Here is a 17,511-nt window from a genome sequence, read left to right as displayed (position 1 = left end):
CCAAGCCTCCATGCATTGAGCGAGGGTCATTCCTTTAAGAATTCCAGCATGGTGCATACCCGTCCAATCAGAGTGGCCAGATCCTTATCTGGATCGTCTTATAGTGTCCAAGATCGCCATGCAACAAATGATTCGGGCACAGAGAAAGGGGCCGCTATCAGTGATTCCATTCTCGGCTTGGTTGATCCAAACAAAGTGAAGGATTTTTGCTTATCATGAAGCCGCGGAGAAAGCAATCGCAAGACTAAAACTCCGGGGCTGATAAGACAGATAACAACCCTTCGATCGGGACATATGGGGTTCGATTCGAATGATCTCCTTCTTTCGTCCTGGCTTTGGGTCTATCTTCTTTATCTTTCAAAGCTTGTTGGCGAGAAGCTTTCTGATGGCAGCTAAGTGATGCACAGAGCTTTCAGCTGATATTCTGAAAAGGGTAGTTTCAGTGCTATCAGTCGGGCCTATCTGAATGAGGCCAGACTGTCAGCCGGTCTGGAGTATATGGCAGCTTGCCTGCGACAGAGGGGAATTGCCAGTCTTCCCCATTATTCCATCACTTCGGACAAACCACTGGGGATTGTGGCCTGTCCTTATCTTTAGTGTCGTTGGGTATCCTTATCAGAGCATTAAAGCAGATTAAAGTTCGCTATCTCCCTTGATGATTTTGATCGACACTCCACTAAATCCCATTATATCGAATATAATGCCGGAATACGTAAATCTGATTTCTTATTATATTCTGACATGCCCAGGCTGGGCTATTATGCCATGGTAGGTCCAGTATGGACGAAAGGTGTGCAGTATGATTGGCGGAGAGCTGCCGAGCTGATTAGAATATCAGAGTTGGGCCGAGGATCTGCGGCCGCTTTTAATCATTAACACTTTCCCCCCAACTTCTCTCTCTGCATCTCCACTTGCATAATATCATGGCCGACAATCTCTCGCAAACCTTATCAGCCCGCTGCTTCGTCCCAAACAGCCAGACTCGCGCCGGAAGGGCTCTGCATCCACCCAGCAGCCTTCTTCCCGATGCAGGCAAGAAGCGCGGTCGGCCAAAAATGGCACCCGACGCCGACACATCGCGCATGGTCTGCACTCATTTAGTTCAGTAATAGTTGCATATGCTAATTCTATACAGGACCGTCGCGCGCAGATCCGATATGCCCAGCGCACGTACCGGCACAAGAAAGATGTCATGTACCGGAACATGGAGACCCGCCTCGCAGAGCTCGAGAGGACCATGGGCCGTCTATCGGACTCCATCGCAGACTTCCATGACATGGCTGTCGAGTCGGATCTACATGTCACTCATCCGCATCTCTTCGACCATCTGAGTGTCACTCTGTCCTATGCGAAGCGGATGACAACTGGCGTACAGAATGAATCGTCCAAGGATCTAGATCGTCCCTCCACCATTCCTACCAAAACGAATTCCACAAACCCATCTTCGTTTGGATATATAGTGAACCGCAGTGACGACACAGAATGCGACATAAATCTAAATGACATCCAGAATCTCACTGCCGAACCTAATCTCCCACAGACGACCCAAGTTTATTGGTCGCTCCCTGGCAGTTCAAGCCACACCTACAGCTTCCAAGAAAGTGATCCATCCAGAATGCTCCAGCGGTACTGTCTCGAGTACATATACCGCCTGTTCAGCGACCCGCGCTCCGATCCGGGGGAATTCTACCGCGTCTTTCGACTCGTTCCCTGCGTCAAGTACAAGGAGAAGATGGGCCGCTACCTATTCTGCCTTGTGCGTTCGGACTCGGATCAACCGCTTGAGTTTCCTGCTCTACCGTTTTATTGCATTGGCGGTGCTGGAACGCATTATCCAGAGGTTAAGGATGGGAAGGCTGTCTATCCCGAGCACATGCGTCTCCCGAGACGTGTGCTGGCGACGGTGGCTAGCCTGTGTTCTGACGAGGATATATCATCAGTTGATCGACAGAAGCTGTTGATGCTCGCTGGGTTAGATGGGACTTGGCTTGATTCTCGCGATGTGATCGGGTATCTTAAAGAGAAAGGCGTTCTTGACCGGGATGACCAAAAGTCCACGCCGGAGGGTGCGGAGCAGGTATCGTGGACACTGGACATCGAAGGATTCTTTCAAGGTAAGATCCCTGCTAATATACCAATCAGAATGACACTAATCGTTTCTTAGCTATCCTGGCCAACATGGTCGTTCTCGGAAGGTCGCCCGGTTTCAGATTCATCGACGTCGAGGCTGCGTTTACGGCTAACTTGCGATATGACTCGAAGTGATCCATGAATTATCCACTCGTCGACGCTGTCAGATAGTTATTCTAACTGATGGCGTTAAATGGATAAAAAGGAAATGTTACGGTGCACTCTGCACCTGCAAGGATGGCACTGCCTCCCAGCGCACTTCGCCTCGCCACAACCGACAAATCAACTGCCAGTTTAGCATTGACGCTCTCGCCGATTCCCAATTGGCAGACATTTGAGATGCATACCGAGTCTGGGAGGACTACGGACTGGAAATCGGCCAGGCGTTGTTTGGCCATAGGCGTCCACCGCCGCTTCAGATCGTCAGACCTAAAGAAAGCAGATTCAAGCTTCTCACTCAAGGCGTGATTTATGACCAGTCTCAATAGACTTGAAACGCCCATATGCGGGTCGTCCCGGTCCGTCTCCGATAGGCGACAGGTCAGAAATTATCAGTGTTCAGGTCGTGCAGAGCACATACTTGGCATGGATATACTAGGAGTACGTACTCCGTACATTCCGCAGGAATCAATACCTGGAATCTTTACAATACAAGTCCAACTCACTATGTACTATGATCAAACATACGAAATTCGTTTCATTCTCACACAAAAGCTTCAAATCAATTGCTAATTGGCAAAAACGCCATATAACGAGCACAATTCACCACCGCCGAACCTCGACAATATCATCCCCGGAAACAAATATCTCCTCTTTATCCAGACTTGCCTTTACAGGGCTGGGCTGCTGGAAGATCACAGTCAGCTCCTCGAGTGTACGCTTGCTTGTCTCGACAAAGAGGAAGTAAATAACGACCACCTCGAGCGTGTCCCAGCAGACAAACAGGAAGTAGTATTTCCACCGCGCCCGCGTGAATGCAATTCCCGTCACAAACGTATTGTAGAAGGAAGCGATGTTTATAAAGAACTATCATCGGTTAGCACACTAGCCCAAGCAAAGTAAAGCCCTTGAGTAGAGATAGAGGGACATACATTACTCATCCCCATCCCCTTCGCCCGACTCTCATACCTCAAACACTCCACCGGATACATGGCCTGATTCGGCGTCCACCCCGCGGAATACACAAACCCAAAGATGAAAATCATCGCAATCTGCGCGCGCGCCGTCATGCCGCTTTTAGCAACGACACTACCGTCCGGCCCATCCGTGACATTTGTGGCATTGAGCCCCGTGATGATCGCGAACAGGAAGACCATGATTATCGTCGAGCAGAGGAGCTGAGGCCTGCGCCCGACGCGGTCTGTCATCAGGGCGCCGAAGATGGCGCCGCTGAACTGGACGACGTTTTGCAGGCCCTGCAGCAGGAGCTGCGTGTTGTTTGAGGAGATCCCGGCGCCTTGCAGCATTTGCGGGTAGTAGTAGGACACGGGGCCGTTGCCGGACCATTGGCCGAAGAATGCTATACAATACATATATTAGCTGGATATTGTAGAGCATGGAAGGTGGATGGCATACCCATGAAAACGACCAGCATCGAGCGATAGCGCACCTCGCGACTGTTGAAGAGCTCGCGATAGTCCCACCAGCGCTTGTCCGAGCCGACGTTGGAAATGTCCTCCACCATCTCGCGATATTCGAGGCGCACCAGCGGGGAATCCCGGTCACCTTCGCCGTGGTATTCGGCCAGGACGCGGATGGCTGCTTCATGGCGGTTGCAGGAGATCAGCCAGCGGGGGCTCTGTACTCGTTAGTCTACACATAACCTGGAGAGGATGGCTAGGTTACCTCTGGAATAGTAAAGCACAGCAACAACACCAATCCCGAGAAAAACATCTGCAGCCAGACTGGGATGCGCCAGCTCTGTGTCCCCTCAATAAAGCTCGTTCTCCATGGGATGAAGGTCCCTGGTATGCCGCCTCCAAACCACAGTACGTTGTATAGCCCCGTCATCACACCGCGGTAGGCTGGGTGTGCCATCTCCGAGACATAGGCAGGACCAGCAGTCGCTGAGGTTGCAACACCAAAGCCAAGGATAAACCTCCCAGCCATGAATCCACCTAGGTTTGTGCAGGTTGCTTGTACGATCGTTCCGATTATGATCCATAGTGCGCCAATGGCCATGCCCACGCGACGACCTAGCTCATTAGTCTGCATCCAGTATTGAGAGCAAGTATCTGTATGGTACCTTTGAAATCCGTAAACGGCCCAGCAAAGAACGAGCCCACAATATTGCCAATGGTGTAAATCGCGTACACAATCCCCGTTGTTGGCGTTCCATCGTTGATGTCGAAGCCAAAGTACTCGCGGTACTGGCGGTAGCTGTTGATCGAGCCCATCAGGGAGCCATCGTATCCGTTGATGCAGGAGTTGAGGGTTGCTACCAGGATACACCAGTACAACTAGAAAGGTCAATGATGGCTTCACGCAGACAGGCAGCAGGCAGGTTACCTTCATCATCCGCTTCGTGAGCAGTCGGGGCTTAGCCCTCAGTGTAGCGATGTGCAGCGCCGCATTACTGACGCCAAACACGCGTTTATCGCCATCGCTGGAGATGGTAGTCTCGAACGACTGCATGGTGTATGAGCATGACAGTCCGGCACTCTCTATCCTGATGAACTGATGGGGAACACGAGGGGGGCGAGGGATGTCAACCGGATATATAGGGTAAAACAGGGAAATCGGGACGAAACTACCCTGGAGGGCTGGCTAGTTCCCAGAATGACAAGGATTCCAGACAGGAAGGATTGGGATGCATGCTCCTGGCCATCCTTCTGGATTCAGTTTCAGGGCCTAGTCCCAAATGCATGCCAGACAAAGAACCCAGCTGTGGCTCAGACTCCAGATTCCCAACATCATCTCCGTCGCTAAAGGGGAAATGGCTGCGGTGTGTTTTATTACCCCAAAGCCACAATGCAGGGGAAGGCAAACTTGACCACAGTGTACATTGGCCTGGGTGAGAAATAAGATTCGGGCAAGCGAAGATTCTGGAGTATGAATCTCGTATCCCGTAGCAAAAAGCTGGGGTCCCACGCGAAACCTAGCCCAAACAGCCAAGTGGGCTGGGGAGGAGGGGGAAATTGTCGATTAATGCCTTCTCCGGTGAGGGAGTGAATCCTTTAACCCGTCCACTCGAGAAGGCCGTCAGGGCACTAATAGTCTTAGGTTATATAGAGGCTTGGCTGATGGGCTTATGCGGGGACTGGTTTCATCACACTGCTGTGGCATGTGTCAGTGCGCCGGCCCTTTGCCCGAAGGAGTCTGACAGGAACCAAAGAGGCAGCGGACCTGCATCCAGCCTGGAGGTCGTCAGTTTCGACTGAATCAGATGACCATGGTGGTGGTGGTGTCTGCAGTCTACACCGTGGATCCCGCTATACCAAGCGTAACAGCCAACTACGGAGTACAGCGTGGGGGATGACCCCCAGGACAAGCATGACTTCACAAATCGAATATGTCTTCTATCTGTAACAGATTCTGCAAATGCCGGGTCCAACTTTTACCCCAGGCAACGCAGCCCTACTCCGTAACTCCAACCCAGTAACCAGACCAATCATACATCAATAACCCATAATATACATAGCACCCCTCATGAATTCACCGCTTGACTCATAATCGCCTCCTTCTCCTCCGGACTAATATACAAACTCAGCGTGTACTCCCTGCCGTCAATCAAATCCGACTCCCCCTCCAACCCCCCAGCAAGCACCAACCTGCCCAACCCAGCAAACGGAAGTCCGAACCACATCGGCGTCCCCCGGGAATCCGCTCCCTCCCAGTAGTCCCGATGGCAGGACATACTACTCCCCACCAATAACGGGTTAAACCCATTGCAGATCGCCTCGGGGATATGCAAGACACCCTCCAGAACAAGGACATGCGTACCGGGGTCATTGGGCGCCCTCCGAACAGGCAGATGGACATTCCCCACCCCCGCAACGAGTTTCTCGTCATGCGGATTGAAGGTGTTGCTCTTGACCAGCGTGTCCACGGGCGCATAGGTAGCGAATGAGGCCTTGTCGCGCGCGTAGTGGCAGTTCCCGGACACGATCATCCAGTCGCGGCATATCGACGCGGACGGGTGCACGACCCGGGTTTTCTTGCGGCGGTCGTATTCTTCTTCTTCTTCTTCTTCACCGTTATGTTCCATGACGTCGGCAGTTGTGTTGCTGCTGTCCGCGAGATCGCGCATGAAGTCATCGTGCGTGCGCATCGTGATCGGATCTGGGAGCGGCGCCAGACAGATTAGCCTCCGGCACTCCGGCGGGACTTGCTCCGTGCGCAATTGGGGAGGGAGGGACGGACCGACCGGGGTTGTGTGGGGTTATTGGGTTGGTATGGGCGTGGGAATTTTTTTTTTAGGGTCGAGACAGCGTCAAGAGGGCGTTGTTGAAAGAGAATTGGGTTGAATTGGCTGTTTGTCTCAGCTTTGAGGCTGGTCCTCCGGTTGCAGATGCGGCAGAATACCGGGCGGTCTCTGCTTCGTCTCACCGCTTCTGCTTTGGGAAAACGGAGGCGTGACCGTCCAGGACACCCATCCGTATATCCTTGAAGTCTACAAAACGGAGCATCAGTTGAAAATACAGAGAATTACCTCTTGTGAGTAGTGTGAATATTCTGATACATTGTAAGTGGCTGGTTATGTGAATATAAAACTATCCCAACACAACTATTGCACGTCTACAAATATATATCGCTGTTATAGTTGGGCAGTGAAGCTACGGAATCACTAATTCTGCGTCATGATGGAATGGCACAAACCAGGCTGCAGACCAGACTAGCCATCCACTTGGATTGATCAACTCGTGGAAAGTGTCCCGAGCAGAAAGCGTGGCAGCACATGGAAGTAAATCCAACACTAAACCATTTTGGTCGATTCTGACTAGAATGCTTGAATCTCAACATGTAAACCGAGGCACACGGGATGTATTGGTGGAGATGGTTACTACAAGTGAGGATTAATCTAGCTAGCTGTGTCCTTAACTAAGTCGACAGTTCCTGTCAAACCAAAGCTACAGACGACATTCACTCTAGGGGATATACTTCGAGTGAACTTCACTTGTATATTGATTTCTTAATGATGTCTGCAGCAACTATATTCACCTACCCCTATAAGACACTGAGTTTGGTCTGCACTCGTAAGATGTGTGGATGCAAGTTCACAAGATCTCTAAAATTGGCTTCGTCGATGGTCTGGACCTTGCCAGCATATGTACATGAGAAAACTGTGATCTCTTCACAAATCCAATGATGGGTGAATTCATTGCTATTACAGATCTAGCAGTGATATATATGGTGCTTGATGCCTTAAATAGTCATCCTTTGCTCCTGCACCTCATCCCAACAGCGGACAGTCTAAAGATGGGTTCTCGCAAACGGCCATCTCGAAGAGGCACACGGACAAGGAGGAGTCAGGCCTCAAATAATTCGGATTCGGATTCACCATCCAGACCAAGAGACTCACCTGGATCAAGAGGGCCTCCAGGACAAGGACCTGAGAGACAACAATCGGGAAGACAAGGACCCGCGAGAGCGAGTGGGCTACGGGGAAGGAATGGTTCACCAAGGGGAAGAGGAGCAGCCAGAGGGAGGGGAGGTAGAGGAGGAGGAAGAGGAAGAGGACAACAAGGATGGAGAAGGTCATTGAGACTACAAAACCGGGCGAGAATGCAATCACAGGCAGGGATGCAAGTACAGGGTATCGCCCAAGCAGGGCCACCAGCCTCACCGTCCCGTCTGGAGTCACTGCCTCCTGAGCTTCTCCTATCCATCATGGATATCTTGAGACCGTCTGACATTGTCTGCCTCAGCCTTTGCAGCCATTACCTTTTCAACAGCATCGACACGCACTGGTTGTGGGGGAACAGGGCGTTGAACGTCGACGTCCTCTCCCAGATAGCAAACCAGGACCAGTACTGCTGCCACTATTGCATAGGGCTGCACAGTACCAGATTGGTATTCCCTCCAGGGTCATGGGTTACCGGCGGCGACTGGTGCAGAGGCAGTTTGGCCCTTGGATTCCGCGAAAACACGTTCGAACCGCTGGGACACATATTCGAGGCTCATTGGGCGCCAACAAAGTACAATTTCAGGCACAACCACCTTCTAATAGCCATGAAAAATTACTATCGTGGCATCAATACCCAAATCACAATCGAGTCTCTGTGCTATACTGAGGTGCTCAACTGGAAGCATGACCGCTTGGTAACTACGCTACTCTGTGTTGACGCCTACCCTTGCATACTCGACAACGAACGCAGAACCCTAGTCCTTCAGATCCAACAATGGGTTGTTTATCGTGGTGGCCGCGAGTCCATCGGTGAATTGGGTCTCACAGAAGAGGTTGGTCGTCTGGCCATTTGTGCCCACAAATTCCTCAGCTCCCACGACGTACGGCAGTATATGCTGCATGCCCTGAACAGAAGAGGCTGGCGAAGGGGTCATCTGCCAAGTGGCCTGAGATGCTGTCCAATCTGCTGGGTTGACTTCACGATTGAGCTTCGCGAGTTCGAGACGAACACCAAGGCAATCGTCATTACCAAATGGGTAGACCTTGGAGATGGACTGGAGCTCAACGATCCAAAGTGGCACTTGATCACCAACCAGCGGATCAAAGCCACCTTGGCTGGCCGCATAATGCGTTCTCCAGGTAGGGCCCGTAGGGCACTAGAGGCTACCGACCCCGGATTCGCGAAACCACCGAGCCTCATGTGTCTGACGGCTTACAACCAGGCCTTTTTGGAGGGGGATAAGTACCTGAACTATATGGGCTGGAGTACGAACGGCTACTACAGTTGGAGCGGGGAGTTCTACCCACGAAATCCCCAGGATCTAATACTCCGTGTGATTCCTTGACCAACCCAGGCGGCTCTGTTACTGAGGTGGAGAAGCTTCACTCTGGATAGCGTCTTTGTACAACAGCAATATCGATGAGAAGAGTTATGGGAGTAAGAACCTAATGTCGGATAGGGAATAAAAATGGGACAAGTACACAATGTGAAATCTTAGACCTAAGCTACATCAATCTATCAAGATGTGGATATTTCAGGTGTCATAATAACTCCCAGGTATTCTGAACCGTTAAACCAACCCTAGAAATATAAAACTAACCACCATACAGCCTCCCAGCGTAGTCAAACCTGCCCGACGTATAGGCGAAACAGACTCGTCAACGTCAGACTGGCCATTCCCGTTGTCTGTAGATTCGGTAGCAGTCGGTGAAGCCTCATCAATACCTTCCGTTGAGGTTGGAATGTCCGTGGTCGTAGAGGAGCTGGCAGTTGTAGAGGTAGAGGAGCGCGTAGAAGACGAAGAGGTTGTGGACACTTCAAAACCAGGATCCTTCCACTCTATCGGCAAAACATCAAACCCAGACTTGCACGAAACGGTCCCATTATCCTGGACATACTCATTCCCGTCATCACTAATACCAGAAAAGTAAGAATGGAGACACCCTCGCTGCTCTGCATCCAGCAGCATCGTATCGCACATCTGCCGCCTGACCGAACGCCCGTTATCATTCTCTGCAAGAACCGGACAGCTCGAAAGAACCGATTCCGCAATTGTAACCTGCCCAGCAACTTTAGGACACTTGTCGATCCAGTCCTCCAGATCGCCGACATTACCCGCATTGCCGGAGACGATGTCGACGAAGAACGAGTCCGACGCAACGACCGTCCCACTCTCGATTGTCGTTAGACTACCGCTGACCGTGCATGGAACCATCGAGAACTCCCAAGTGAAGTTGTATCTCCCCGGGTCAACAGTGGCGGTGTTGCTGTTGGCCCCGATCACGATTGCCGTCTCGGAATCGAGCATTCCGTAATGGAATTTTTCAAAACTCGACGAGGTGTAGGTCTGGATGGATTCGAATTCACCTCCACCTTCGGGGTATAGAATCCAACTCATGGTGAACCCGTGGAAGTACGCTGCCTCGGCATTTTGGATCGCGAAGACAATGGGGAGCCACTCATCGCGGGCCTTTGCTTCGGGACGTGGATAGATGAGGTCTACTTCGATGGTGACGGGATATTCGATTTCTGCCTGAATAAGGGACATCCAGTGAAAAAGCCACAGGGCGGCTATTGATATGAGTGTGAGTGCCATGATGTCTGAGTTCCTACGTTGATAAAATTAAATACGAAATTGACTTCAGTCTAGGAGTCGGCCTAGGCCCCAGCTTTTATCATCATGGGGCACAAGTTATAAATGAGCTATAAAGGGACAAGATATATGCATGAGCCTTTCAGCTTACCGTCGCAATGATATCTTTCTTCGGAGAGCCTCACACAGCTGAAAAGGTCGAAACAGCCCATCCTGTGAAAGCGGATATACCCATCCAATAGGACCTCTAGACAATTTAACTTGGAACTTGGCACATGGGCCTGAGGCCTGAAACCAGGCCAATGAGAAACCACAAACAGCGGAATCACTGTTGTCGTTGATGACAGAGCGCTAGGCCGCTAGACCAAAAACCTTGCAAGGCTGGCTGCTAGCCAGCTATCTCCAACAGTTGATTCCAGAGGCAGGCTGCGGCCCCCCGGAGTACGCTAGAGAAGCCCTAAGGCGGCCAAGAACGTCCCAAAGGCTGCCATGTCACCGTGGCCATTGATCACTCTGGTCGGTGTGAATAGCGTCAGGACCGAGTCATGGTCCTGCCCCTGTCCCTTCTGAGCATTCTGATTAGCCCGTCTGCCTACCAGCTGTAATTGGAAGGCTTCCATGTCTCCCTTAGTTATATTTTCAGGGGTAGGGCAAAAGACATTATCCTCATCCCAACACTTGACCCCGCCTCTTGATGTACCAGCACAGGAGCGACAATGCAAGGCAGCCAGCACTCGCGGCATTGGACTGGGGAAATGACCCTGTGCAAAGCTAATCCCGCTACATTTGCACCACCAGTCCCAGCGTCATCTTGAAGTACTAATTTAATTATTCCCATTTTGGACATAGACCCTGACATCCATTGGGGTCAGTGGTATTGGCAAAGGGTTATACCTGGTGACTGTCCCTGAGGGATATTGCAACCCACTACAAAGAGCAAGAGAGAGATACAGATAGAGTTCCTTCCAAGTTCTGCATTTCGACCATCGCAGCTTCCTTAATAGATGCAACTGTTATTTTGGAAGGCGCGATGAAGAACACCGCCTCCATGCCGCTCCTTCCTATTTTATAACATGGACAGTCGCACCTTCCGTAGGTATGAACTGCAATAGAACCATATCAACTGGAAGGTACGATCACCGCCGCCGTTGAATATTGAATAATATGAAAGCCCTGATCCCGAGCAATCGCCGATGGACCAGCCAATCGGGGAATATCATTTGAAGCATGCATTTTTGCCTGCTAGCAAACCAAACAGCTCGTGAACACGCCCGGAACCCATTTCATAGTAGCTTTTCATCGATATATCTTCCTATTTAGCCACAATGGTGGCCAAATTGTCCCGACCCTAGTCCGGAGTATCACCATAGCGCAATAAAACCCAGTCGCCGATTGATCGGAGGTGGGAACCCAACAATTTCACGTAGAAAGTATTGGTTTGGAACGTTTCATATGTCTAATCTATAGATGAAGAAGAACTTGTTCGCAAATAAATCTCATTAGTTTCAGTATTTCATTCAACAACTTGAACAATGCTTGATAACCCGGTGAGCTGTATCAACCTGTCATCCGTGCCCCCGGCCCCCGAAGATCCCCTCTATCGTCTGATGAGGGAGTATCGCGAGAACCGCAATGCTAGAAAAATAGACCTGGGCATAGGTGCCTATAGAGACGAGGCCGGGAACCCCTGGGTTCTGCCGGTAGTCAAGAAGGTATCCCATTCCCATTTTGAGGTCAACGGCCAAATCCATCGCTAACCTCGTTCGAAATATTACTATAGGCTCAAGATATGCTGCACGAAGACCCCCAGTCGAATCACGAATATTTACCCATCAGGGGCCTAGATTCTTTTCTCAGTGCTGCGCAGAAGCTAATTCTCGGGGATGACAGCCCTGCTATCAGGGAAAAGCGGGTGAGTATTGCTATACTATGTTAATATCATTTCTAAACAACACAGGTATGTTCCTTTCAAACCATATCAGGTACCGGCGCGGTCTACCTCGGAGCCAAATTCCTCGCGCGCCATCATTCTGCACTAGAGAAACCGGTTGCTTTGATATCGAACCCAACATGGCCAAACCACCATCAAATATTCTCCCAGTGCGGATTCAAAGTCGAGGCCTACCCCTACTACTGCCCGGCGTCAAAAGGCCTCGACATCACCGCAATGCTCGATACCCTAAAGAATGCCCCTCGCGCCTCCATCGTCATCCTACAAACCTGCGCCCATAACCCCACAGGTATAGACCCAACCCAAGAAGAATGGAAACAAATCGCCACTGTCATGCGCAACCGCGGGCACTTCCCCTTCTTCGACTGCGCATACCAGGGCTTCGCATCCGGAGATCTCTCCCGCGACGCATGGGCCTGTCGCTATTTCGTGGAGCAGGGACTGGAATGCTGCATCGCGCAGTCCTTCGCCAAGAATCTCGGGCTCTACGGGGAACGAGTCGGGGCTTTCCATCTTATAGCTGCCCCAGGGAACGATGCATCGGCGATTTGCAGCCGCGTAGCTACTCAGCTTGCGATTCTGCAAAGAGCCCAGATCTCGAATCCCCCTGTCTACGGGGCACGTATTGCGAGCTGTGTTTTGAATGACGAGGAGCTATTTTCTCAGTGGCAGGGTGAACTGCGTGTTATGAGTTCGCGCCTCTCGGGGATCCGAGAGACGGTTAGGGCGCAGCTGCAGGCGAGGGGGACGCCCGGTTCCTGGGACTTCCTGGTGGTTCAGATTGGAATGTTTAGCTATACTGGGCTGACTCGGCCTCAGATCCTGCATCTAAAGGATAAATGGCACATATACATGGTAAGTCTCCCCCGGTCGGAATATGTGGACTTTGTTTAACGCCGAATGACCTACTTATAGACCGAAAACGGACGGGTCTCGGTGGCGGGCCTGAATTCTCGAAATATTGATTATTTTATTGATGCCATTGATGATGCCGTGCGAACTTGTCATTAGCATTATTTTGGGGGCTCTTGTTCAATAGTTGGAAACCTTTGGGCTTGTATGAAAGTGATCCTGCTGCCTATAAAATCCATAATGAGGCTGAAAGATATAAACTCGCGGTTCAGGAAAAAAAAAAAAAAAAAAAGGAATCTCATTTTCATCAAAATACATATCATAATCAACAGACACTGTACCCCTTACCCCATGCTTGGTCAATGCTTGGTCCAGGATGCTCGGCAGCCCTGTATTGCGTGACTCACTGTCCCACCGACCCACGACCGTCACTTGCAATTGACGAAATTTTTACTTCTTGATTAATGAATACAAAACCACTCTAATTGAATATCCCGTTGTAAATCTTCAATACAGAACGATGATGTCGGGGTCCAAACGAATGCCGAGAGACCCGATCCAGTCGGCGATTGCTTCTATTCCATTATTCACCAAAACAACCGTCACATCGGAGTCGGCCTATGACATCGTCAAATGGAAAAGTTTTATTGGATGTCGGCCGAGATCCAGAAGTATATTTGTTTCTTAATCCATGTTCTCCCCTCCGTTGCTTGGAACAGTTCATTCGCCACTACCGCTGCTTTTCCACTTCGGTGACGCCTCAGAGTTCTATATAGAGTCTTTGCCTTGACTTTCAGTCCTGCTCTGTCAAGCGAAAATGTTCGACTCGTTAGGAACACCAGCAGCTACACAGCAGCCATGCCCTAGGCAACAGGGCGCAGAAGACGCCAAACCATCACAATGGCGATACATTGTGCAGAACTTTACACCAGCGTAGGAATCCAAACCCAACCCACTGAGACATCTACTAACGCACCTCCAGCTGGTTCTCTGTGAACATGGGAACAGGGATTGTATCGATTCTTCTCCATACTCTGCCCTACAACGGAACATGGCTTTACTGGATATCGGTCCTAATATTCGCCCTCAACGTGCTCCTCTTCGGCATCTTTCTCTCGATAACCGCCGTCCGTTATATCCTCTACCCTGACATTTTCCCTGTCATGGTGACCCATCCAGCTCAGTCTCTCTTCCTTGGCACGCTGCCCATGGGCTTCGCTACGATCGTGAACATGTTTGTGTTCGTCTGCGTCCCGGCTTGGGGTGAATGGGCTGCCTACCTCGCCTGGGCTATGTGGATCGCAGACGCTGTTGTGTCCGTCCTGACGTGTTTCGGGATCCCATTTATCATGTCAGTATACTCTATCCTAACCTAGAATAAAATCAATGCTAACCTCACGAACAGGATGACACGAAAGTCCGAAGCAAACCTTTCTGCAATGGGAGCCGCCTGGTTACTACCGATTGTATCATGTGTAGTCGCCGCAGCGTCAGGGGGCATAGTCGCCGAAATCCTGCCTAATTCCCAATATGCCCTGGCTACCATTCTCGCCAGCTATATCCTCTGGGGCGTGGGAGTTCCGCTCGCGCTCATGGTGATAGTCATCTACCTCCAGCGCCTGATGCTGCACAAGCTGCCCCCAAAGGCGATTATCGTCAGCACTTTCCTACCTCTCGGTCCTCTTGGCCAGGGAGGATACGGGTGAGTCAACCCTTAGAATAACTACACAGCCTATACCGTAACTAATAAATTACCTAGAATCCAAAAACTAGGAAACGTCGCCCGCGAAGTTTTCCCAAAGACGCATACCCTTCATCCCGGAACAGGAGAGACACTAGACGACATGGGTTTCCTGATGGGACTGCTGCTCTGGGCCTTTGGCTCACTCTGGCTCTTCTTCGCCGTGGGATCCATCCTCCGCGTCCGGAACTTCCCTTTCAATCTCGGCTGGTGGGCGTTTACTTTCCCGCTGGGGGTGTTCACGACATGCACGACGCAGCTTGGGCGGGATTTGCCGTCGAGGTTTTTTGCTGTTTTGGGAACGGTATGGCGCTCTGCACGCCCCTGTCTGATATACCTGCTAATCGGTTTTATAGGTTTTCTCCGTGTGCGTGGTCTTGTTGTGGATTGTGGTTTCAGCGCTCACCGTTCATGGTATCTATAACCAGACTCTGTTCGTGGCGCCTTGTCTGAAAGATCTACGCGAGAAGCGAGAGCGTACTGAGACTGAGAGGTGATAATAGTTCTGCCGCATCTCAAGCATTTAAAAGATATTTTTGTTCTATTTGCCAAAACCGTATACTTAATATCCGAGCCCGTTCTAGCAAGATAGACTAATAATACACTGCAATAATTCCTACCATGACGTCGTCTTATTTCCTTCGTCCAAAATAGGAAGGTTGTGCATTCGCCCAGCCCTAACTGAGCCAACTCAGGCAATTACCTGGTTAAACCTCGGAAGAGCATCATCTGGAGAAGGCAGGATTAAGCGCCATGAATGGTAAATGGGTCAATGTTCCCCCAGTGCCCCGCAAAAAGACGGAAGCCCGTCTGCAGCGAGGGAGATTTCCCGCGTATGAGGTGACGATCGACGAACTACGATGTGGGGATGCGGAGTTAGTTCGCTATTCCCCCACAGATGAGGTATTGCAGAAACCCATGGATAGAAAGCCCGTTTTGGCAACTGGAGCCTACGGAGGGTTGCTGGTGGGAGTATTAAATAGGGCCAAGTAGCCAACGGAGTTGGAATGGAGAATGTGACAACTGCTAGTTACCTAGATACTCCGCTATACAGATACAGGTATACACAAGATGCAGTCCCTACTTCACCGTCTATTCACCCTCGGCCTGCTGGCCATGCTCTTCCCCACGGCTCATATGTACCCGGTCAACAACACCAATACCAACCCTAGGCATCAAATGCCGCGCACCGTGGTGACAACAGACATGGAACAAGACGACCTCGCCTCTCTAATCCGATACCTCCTCTACACCAACGAAATCGACACCCAGGGCATAATATACTCCTCCAGCCGCTTCCACTGGTCCGGCGACGGCAAGGGCACGAAATTCTTTCTCCCTGATCGCGAGTACACCAGCCCGCAGTGGACATGGCGCTGGACCGGCACGCGGTATATCCAGGATATAGTCCTGAAGGCGTACGCCGAGGTGTACCCCAACCTGCGGAACCATGATCCGTTCTATCCGAGCCCCGAGGAGCTGTTGGATAGCGTTAAAATCGGGAATATTGACTTTGAGGGCGAGATGGAGAAGGATACGGAGGGGTCGGATTTTATCCGGGAGTTGTTGCTAGATAACAAGGATTCTAGGACGTTGTATCTACAGGCCTGGGGCGGGACGAGCACGATTGCGCGCGCGCTGAAGTCTATTGAGAATGAGCACTCAGCGTCGTCGCAATGGGCCAGCATCCAGGACACCGTCTCTAAGAAGGCGGTTATTCTGGCGAGTGGCTTCCAGGACGAGGCGTACGAGAAGTACATTGCGCCGGAGTGGCCGGACATCCGGGTTGAAAATTTTGAGACTGCGTATGCAACCTGGGGGTATAACTGCGAACGTGGGGATGGCAATGTCCGCGGTTTACCAGACGACCACGTCTACTTCACAGGAAACTGGACCAAGACGAATATCCAGACCGGGCCGTACGGGAAGCTCTACCGATCCTGGCTCGACGGGCAGTCCATGCCCGGAGACCAGAAGGACGTGTTCGGTGATCTGGAGAAGCTAGAAGCGACCCCCGACCAGTTCTGTGAGCCGCTGGAACCGTATGATTTCCTATCCGAGGGCGACAATGTGGTGTTCAACCCGTTGTTGAAGACTGGGATCCAGGACCCGGCGAACCCGGCCCTGGGTGGCTGGGGTGGGCGATCGGAGCAGAACAGCACGTCGCCGAATCTGTGGCAGCTGGTCGAGAATGAGAAGAACCAGACTGGGGCTGAGGACGCGACTTATACCACTGATCGTTGGATGGCAGCTGTACAGAATGATTTCGCGGCGAGGATGCAGTGGACGCTTACGCCGGATTATGCACTTGCGAACCATGCGCCGGAGGTGAGCATTGCTAACGGGACCACGGTCAAGGCGAAACCGGGATCGACTGTTACTCTTGCAGGTGTAGTAAGTGATCCGGATAATGGCACTGTCACTACATCCTGGTGGCAGTATGTCGAAGAGGGCTCGTACCCAGGGAAGGTGAATGTGACTGAGTCTGGTAACAACCAGGCAAACGTGGCTGTTCCTGCAGACGCAAAATCCGGACAGACCATTTCAATCATTCTGCAAGGAACTGATGATGGACATTTCCCTCTGACTCGCTATGGTCGTGTTTTTATCCATGTTGCATAGTCCAGTATACTCAGCCATCATTCGGTGGCGCCGTTTTAATGTATGAATGAAATGA

General features: G+C 51.2%; 10 protein-coding genes across 10 annotated transcripts; 5 read left to right on the top strand and 5 right to left on the bottom strand.

Moving 5' to 3' along the window:
• The first annotated feature begins 490 nt into the window (after positions 1–490).
• On the top strand, positions 491–2,286 carry ASPVEDRAFT_829036 (bZIP transcription factor). The gene is made up of 3 exons (XM_040817283.1): positions 491–1,085; positions 1,136–2,114; positions 2,165–2,286. The coding sequence occupies exons 1-3, from the start codon at positions 924–926 to the stop codon at positions 2,263–2,265; spliced, it is 1,242 nt and encodes a 413-aa protein (XP_040670770.1). The 5' UTR covers positions 491–923; the 3' UTR covers positions 2,266–2,286.
• Positions 2,287–2,892: 606 nt separating this feature from the next.
• ASPVEDRAFT_55050 (putative MFS lactose permease) lies at positions 2,893–4,764 on the bottom strand (the record flags this gene model as incomplete). The annotated part of the gene is made up of 6 exons (XM_040815011.1): positions 2,893–3,156; positions 3,222–3,649; positions 3,706–3,928; positions 3,976–4,325; positions 4,376–4,589; positions 4,639–4,764. 6 exons carry the CDS (start codon positions 4,762–4,764, stop codon positions 2,893–2,895), a joined length of 1,605 nt encoding a protein of 534 aa, XP_040670769.1.
• Positions 4,765–5,629: 865 nt separating this feature from the next.
• ASPVEDRAFT_44547 (uncharacterized protein) lies at positions 5,630–6,582 on the bottom strand. Its single transcript, XM_040813072.1, has 2 exons — positions 6,493–6,582; positions 5,630–6,411 (listed from the first exon to the last, which is right to left on the bottom strand). The coding sequence occupies exon 2, from the start codon at positions 6,398–6,400 to the stop codon at positions 5,777–5,779; it is 624 nt and encodes a 207-aa protein (XP_040670768.1). The 5' UTR covers positions 6,401–6,411; positions 6,493–6,582; the 3' UTR covers positions 5,630–5,776.
• A 938-nt stretch (positions 6,583–7,520) lies between these two features.
• Positions 7,521–8,026, bottom strand: ASPVEDRAFT_44544 (uncharacterized protein; the record flags this gene model as incomplete). Its single annotated transcript, XM_040813071.1, has 1 exon — positions 7,521–8,026. The coding sequence occupies exon 1, from the start codon at positions 7,829–7,831 to the stop codon at positions 7,523–7,525; it is 309 nt and encodes a 102-aa protein (XP_040670767.1). The 5' UTR covers positions 7,832–8,026.
• Positions 7,960–9,042, top strand: ASPVEDRAFT_86368 (uncharacterized protein; the record flags this gene model as incomplete). The annotated part of the gene is made up of 1 exon (XM_040817831.1): positions 7,960–9,042. One exon carries the CDS (start codon positions 7,960–7,962, stop codon positions 9,040–9,042), a length of 1,083 nt encoding a protein of 360 aa, XP_040670766.1.
• A 107-nt stretch (positions 9,043–9,149) lies between these two features.
• ASPVEDRAFT_44543 (uncharacterized protein) lies at positions 9,150–10,415 on the bottom strand. The gene has a single exon (XM_040813070.1). The coding sequence runs from the start codon at positions 10,291–10,293 to the stop codon at positions 9,268–9,270; it is 1,026 nt and encodes a 341-aa protein (XP_040670765.1). The 5' UTR covers positions 10,294–10,415; the 3' UTR covers positions 9,150–9,267.
• Positions 10,416–10,916: 501 nt separating this feature from the next.
• Positions 10,917–11,374, bottom strand: ASPVEDRAFT_44542 (uncharacterized protein). The gene has a single exon (XM_040813069.1). The coding sequence runs from the start codon at positions 11,126–11,128 to the stop codon at positions 10,922–10,924; it is 207 nt and encodes a 68-aa protein (XP_040670764.1). The 5' UTR covers positions 11,129–11,374; the 3' UTR covers positions 10,917–10,921.
• A 448-nt stretch (positions 11,375–11,822) lies between these two features.
• Positions 11,823–13,252, top strand: ASPVEDRAFT_55048 (uncharacterized protein; the record flags this gene model as incomplete). The annotated part of the gene is made up of 4 exons (XM_040815010.1): positions 11,823–12,002; positions 12,071–12,202; positions 12,248–13,096; positions 13,157–13,252. 4 exons carry the CDS (start codon positions 11,823–11,825, stop codon positions 13,250–13,252), a joined length of 1,257 nt encoding a protein of 418 aa, XP_040670763.1.
• A 554-nt stretch (positions 13,253–13,806) lies between these two features.
• Positions 13,807–15,452, top strand: ASPVEDRAFT_44540 (TDT family transporter). Its single transcript, XM_040813068.1, has 4 exons — positions 13,807–14,444; positions 14,499–14,795; positions 14,853–15,138; positions 15,191–15,452. The coding sequence occupies exons 1-4, from the start codon at positions 14,092–14,094 to the stop codon at positions 15,329–15,331; spliced, it is 1,077 nt and encodes a 358-aa protein (XP_040670762.1). The 5' UTR covers positions 13,807–14,091; the 3' UTR covers positions 15,332–15,452.
• A 519-nt stretch (positions 15,453–15,971) lies between these two features.
• On the top strand, positions 15,972–17,456 carry ASPVEDRAFT_137812 (uncharacterized protein; the record flags this gene model as incomplete). Its single annotated transcript, XM_040807433.1, has 1 exon — positions 15,972–17,456. One exon carries the CDS (start codon positions 15,972–15,974, stop codon positions 17,454–17,456), a length of 1,485 nt encoding a protein of 494 aa, XP_040670761.1.
• Between the last annotated feature and the right edge of the window lie 55 nt (positions 17,457–17,511).

This window comes from Aspergillus versicolor (assembly GCF_001890125.1).
Source record: "Aspergillus versicolor CBS 583.65 unplaced genomic scaffold ASPVEscaffold_8, whole genome shotgun sequence".
Classification (NCBI taxonomy): Eukaryota; Fungi; Ascomycota; class Eurotiomycetes; order Eurotiales; family Aspergillaceae; genus Aspergillus; species Aspergillus versicolor.
This window is presented reverse-complemented; position numbering and strand designations above follow the sequence as displayed.

What these genes read in the sequence shown, in the direction of transcription:
- ASPVEDRAFT_829036 (XM_040817283.1), top strand. Translation starts at nt 924, where the DNA reads ATGGCCGACAATCTCTCGCAAACCTTATCAGCCCGCTGCTTCGTCCCA. An exon ending in ACGCCGACACATCGCGCATG is followed by an intron (nt 1,086 to 1,135) that starts GTCTGCACTCAT and finishes AATTCTATACAG; the next exon opens with GACCGTCGCGCGCAGATCCG. An exon ending in CATCGAAGGATTCTTTCAAG is followed by an intron (nt 2,115 to 2,164) that starts GTAAGATCCCTG and finishes ATCGTTTCTTAG; the next exon opens with CTATCCTGGCCAACATGGTC.
- ASPVEDRAFT_44547 (XM_040813072.1), bottom strand. Translation starts at nt 6,400, where the DNA reads ATGCGCACGCACGATGACTTCATGCGCGATCTCGCGGACAGCAGCAAC.
- ASPVEDRAFT_44543 (XM_040813070.1), bottom strand. Translation starts at nt 10,293, where the DNA reads ATGGCACTCACACTCATATCAATAGCCGCCCTGTGGCTTTTTCACTGG.
- ASPVEDRAFT_44542 (XM_040813069.1), bottom strand. Translation starts at nt 11,128, where the DNA reads ATGGGAATAATTAAATTAGTACTTCAAGATGACGCTGGGACTGGTGGT.
- ASPVEDRAFT_44540 (XM_040813068.1), top strand. Translation starts at nt 14,092, where the DNA reads ATGGGAACAGGGATTGTATCGATTCTTCTCCATACTCTGCCCTACAAC. An exon ending in CTTGGCCAGGGAGGATACGG is followed by an intron (nt 14,796 to 14,852) that starts GTGAGTCAACCC and finishes TAAATTACCTAG; the next exon opens with AATCCAAAAACTAGGAAACG. An exon ending in TTTTTGCTGTTTTGGGAACG is followed by an intron (nt 15,139 to 15,190) that starts GTATGGCGCTCT and finishes TCGGTTTTATAG; the next exon opens with GTTTTCTCCGTGTGCGTGGT.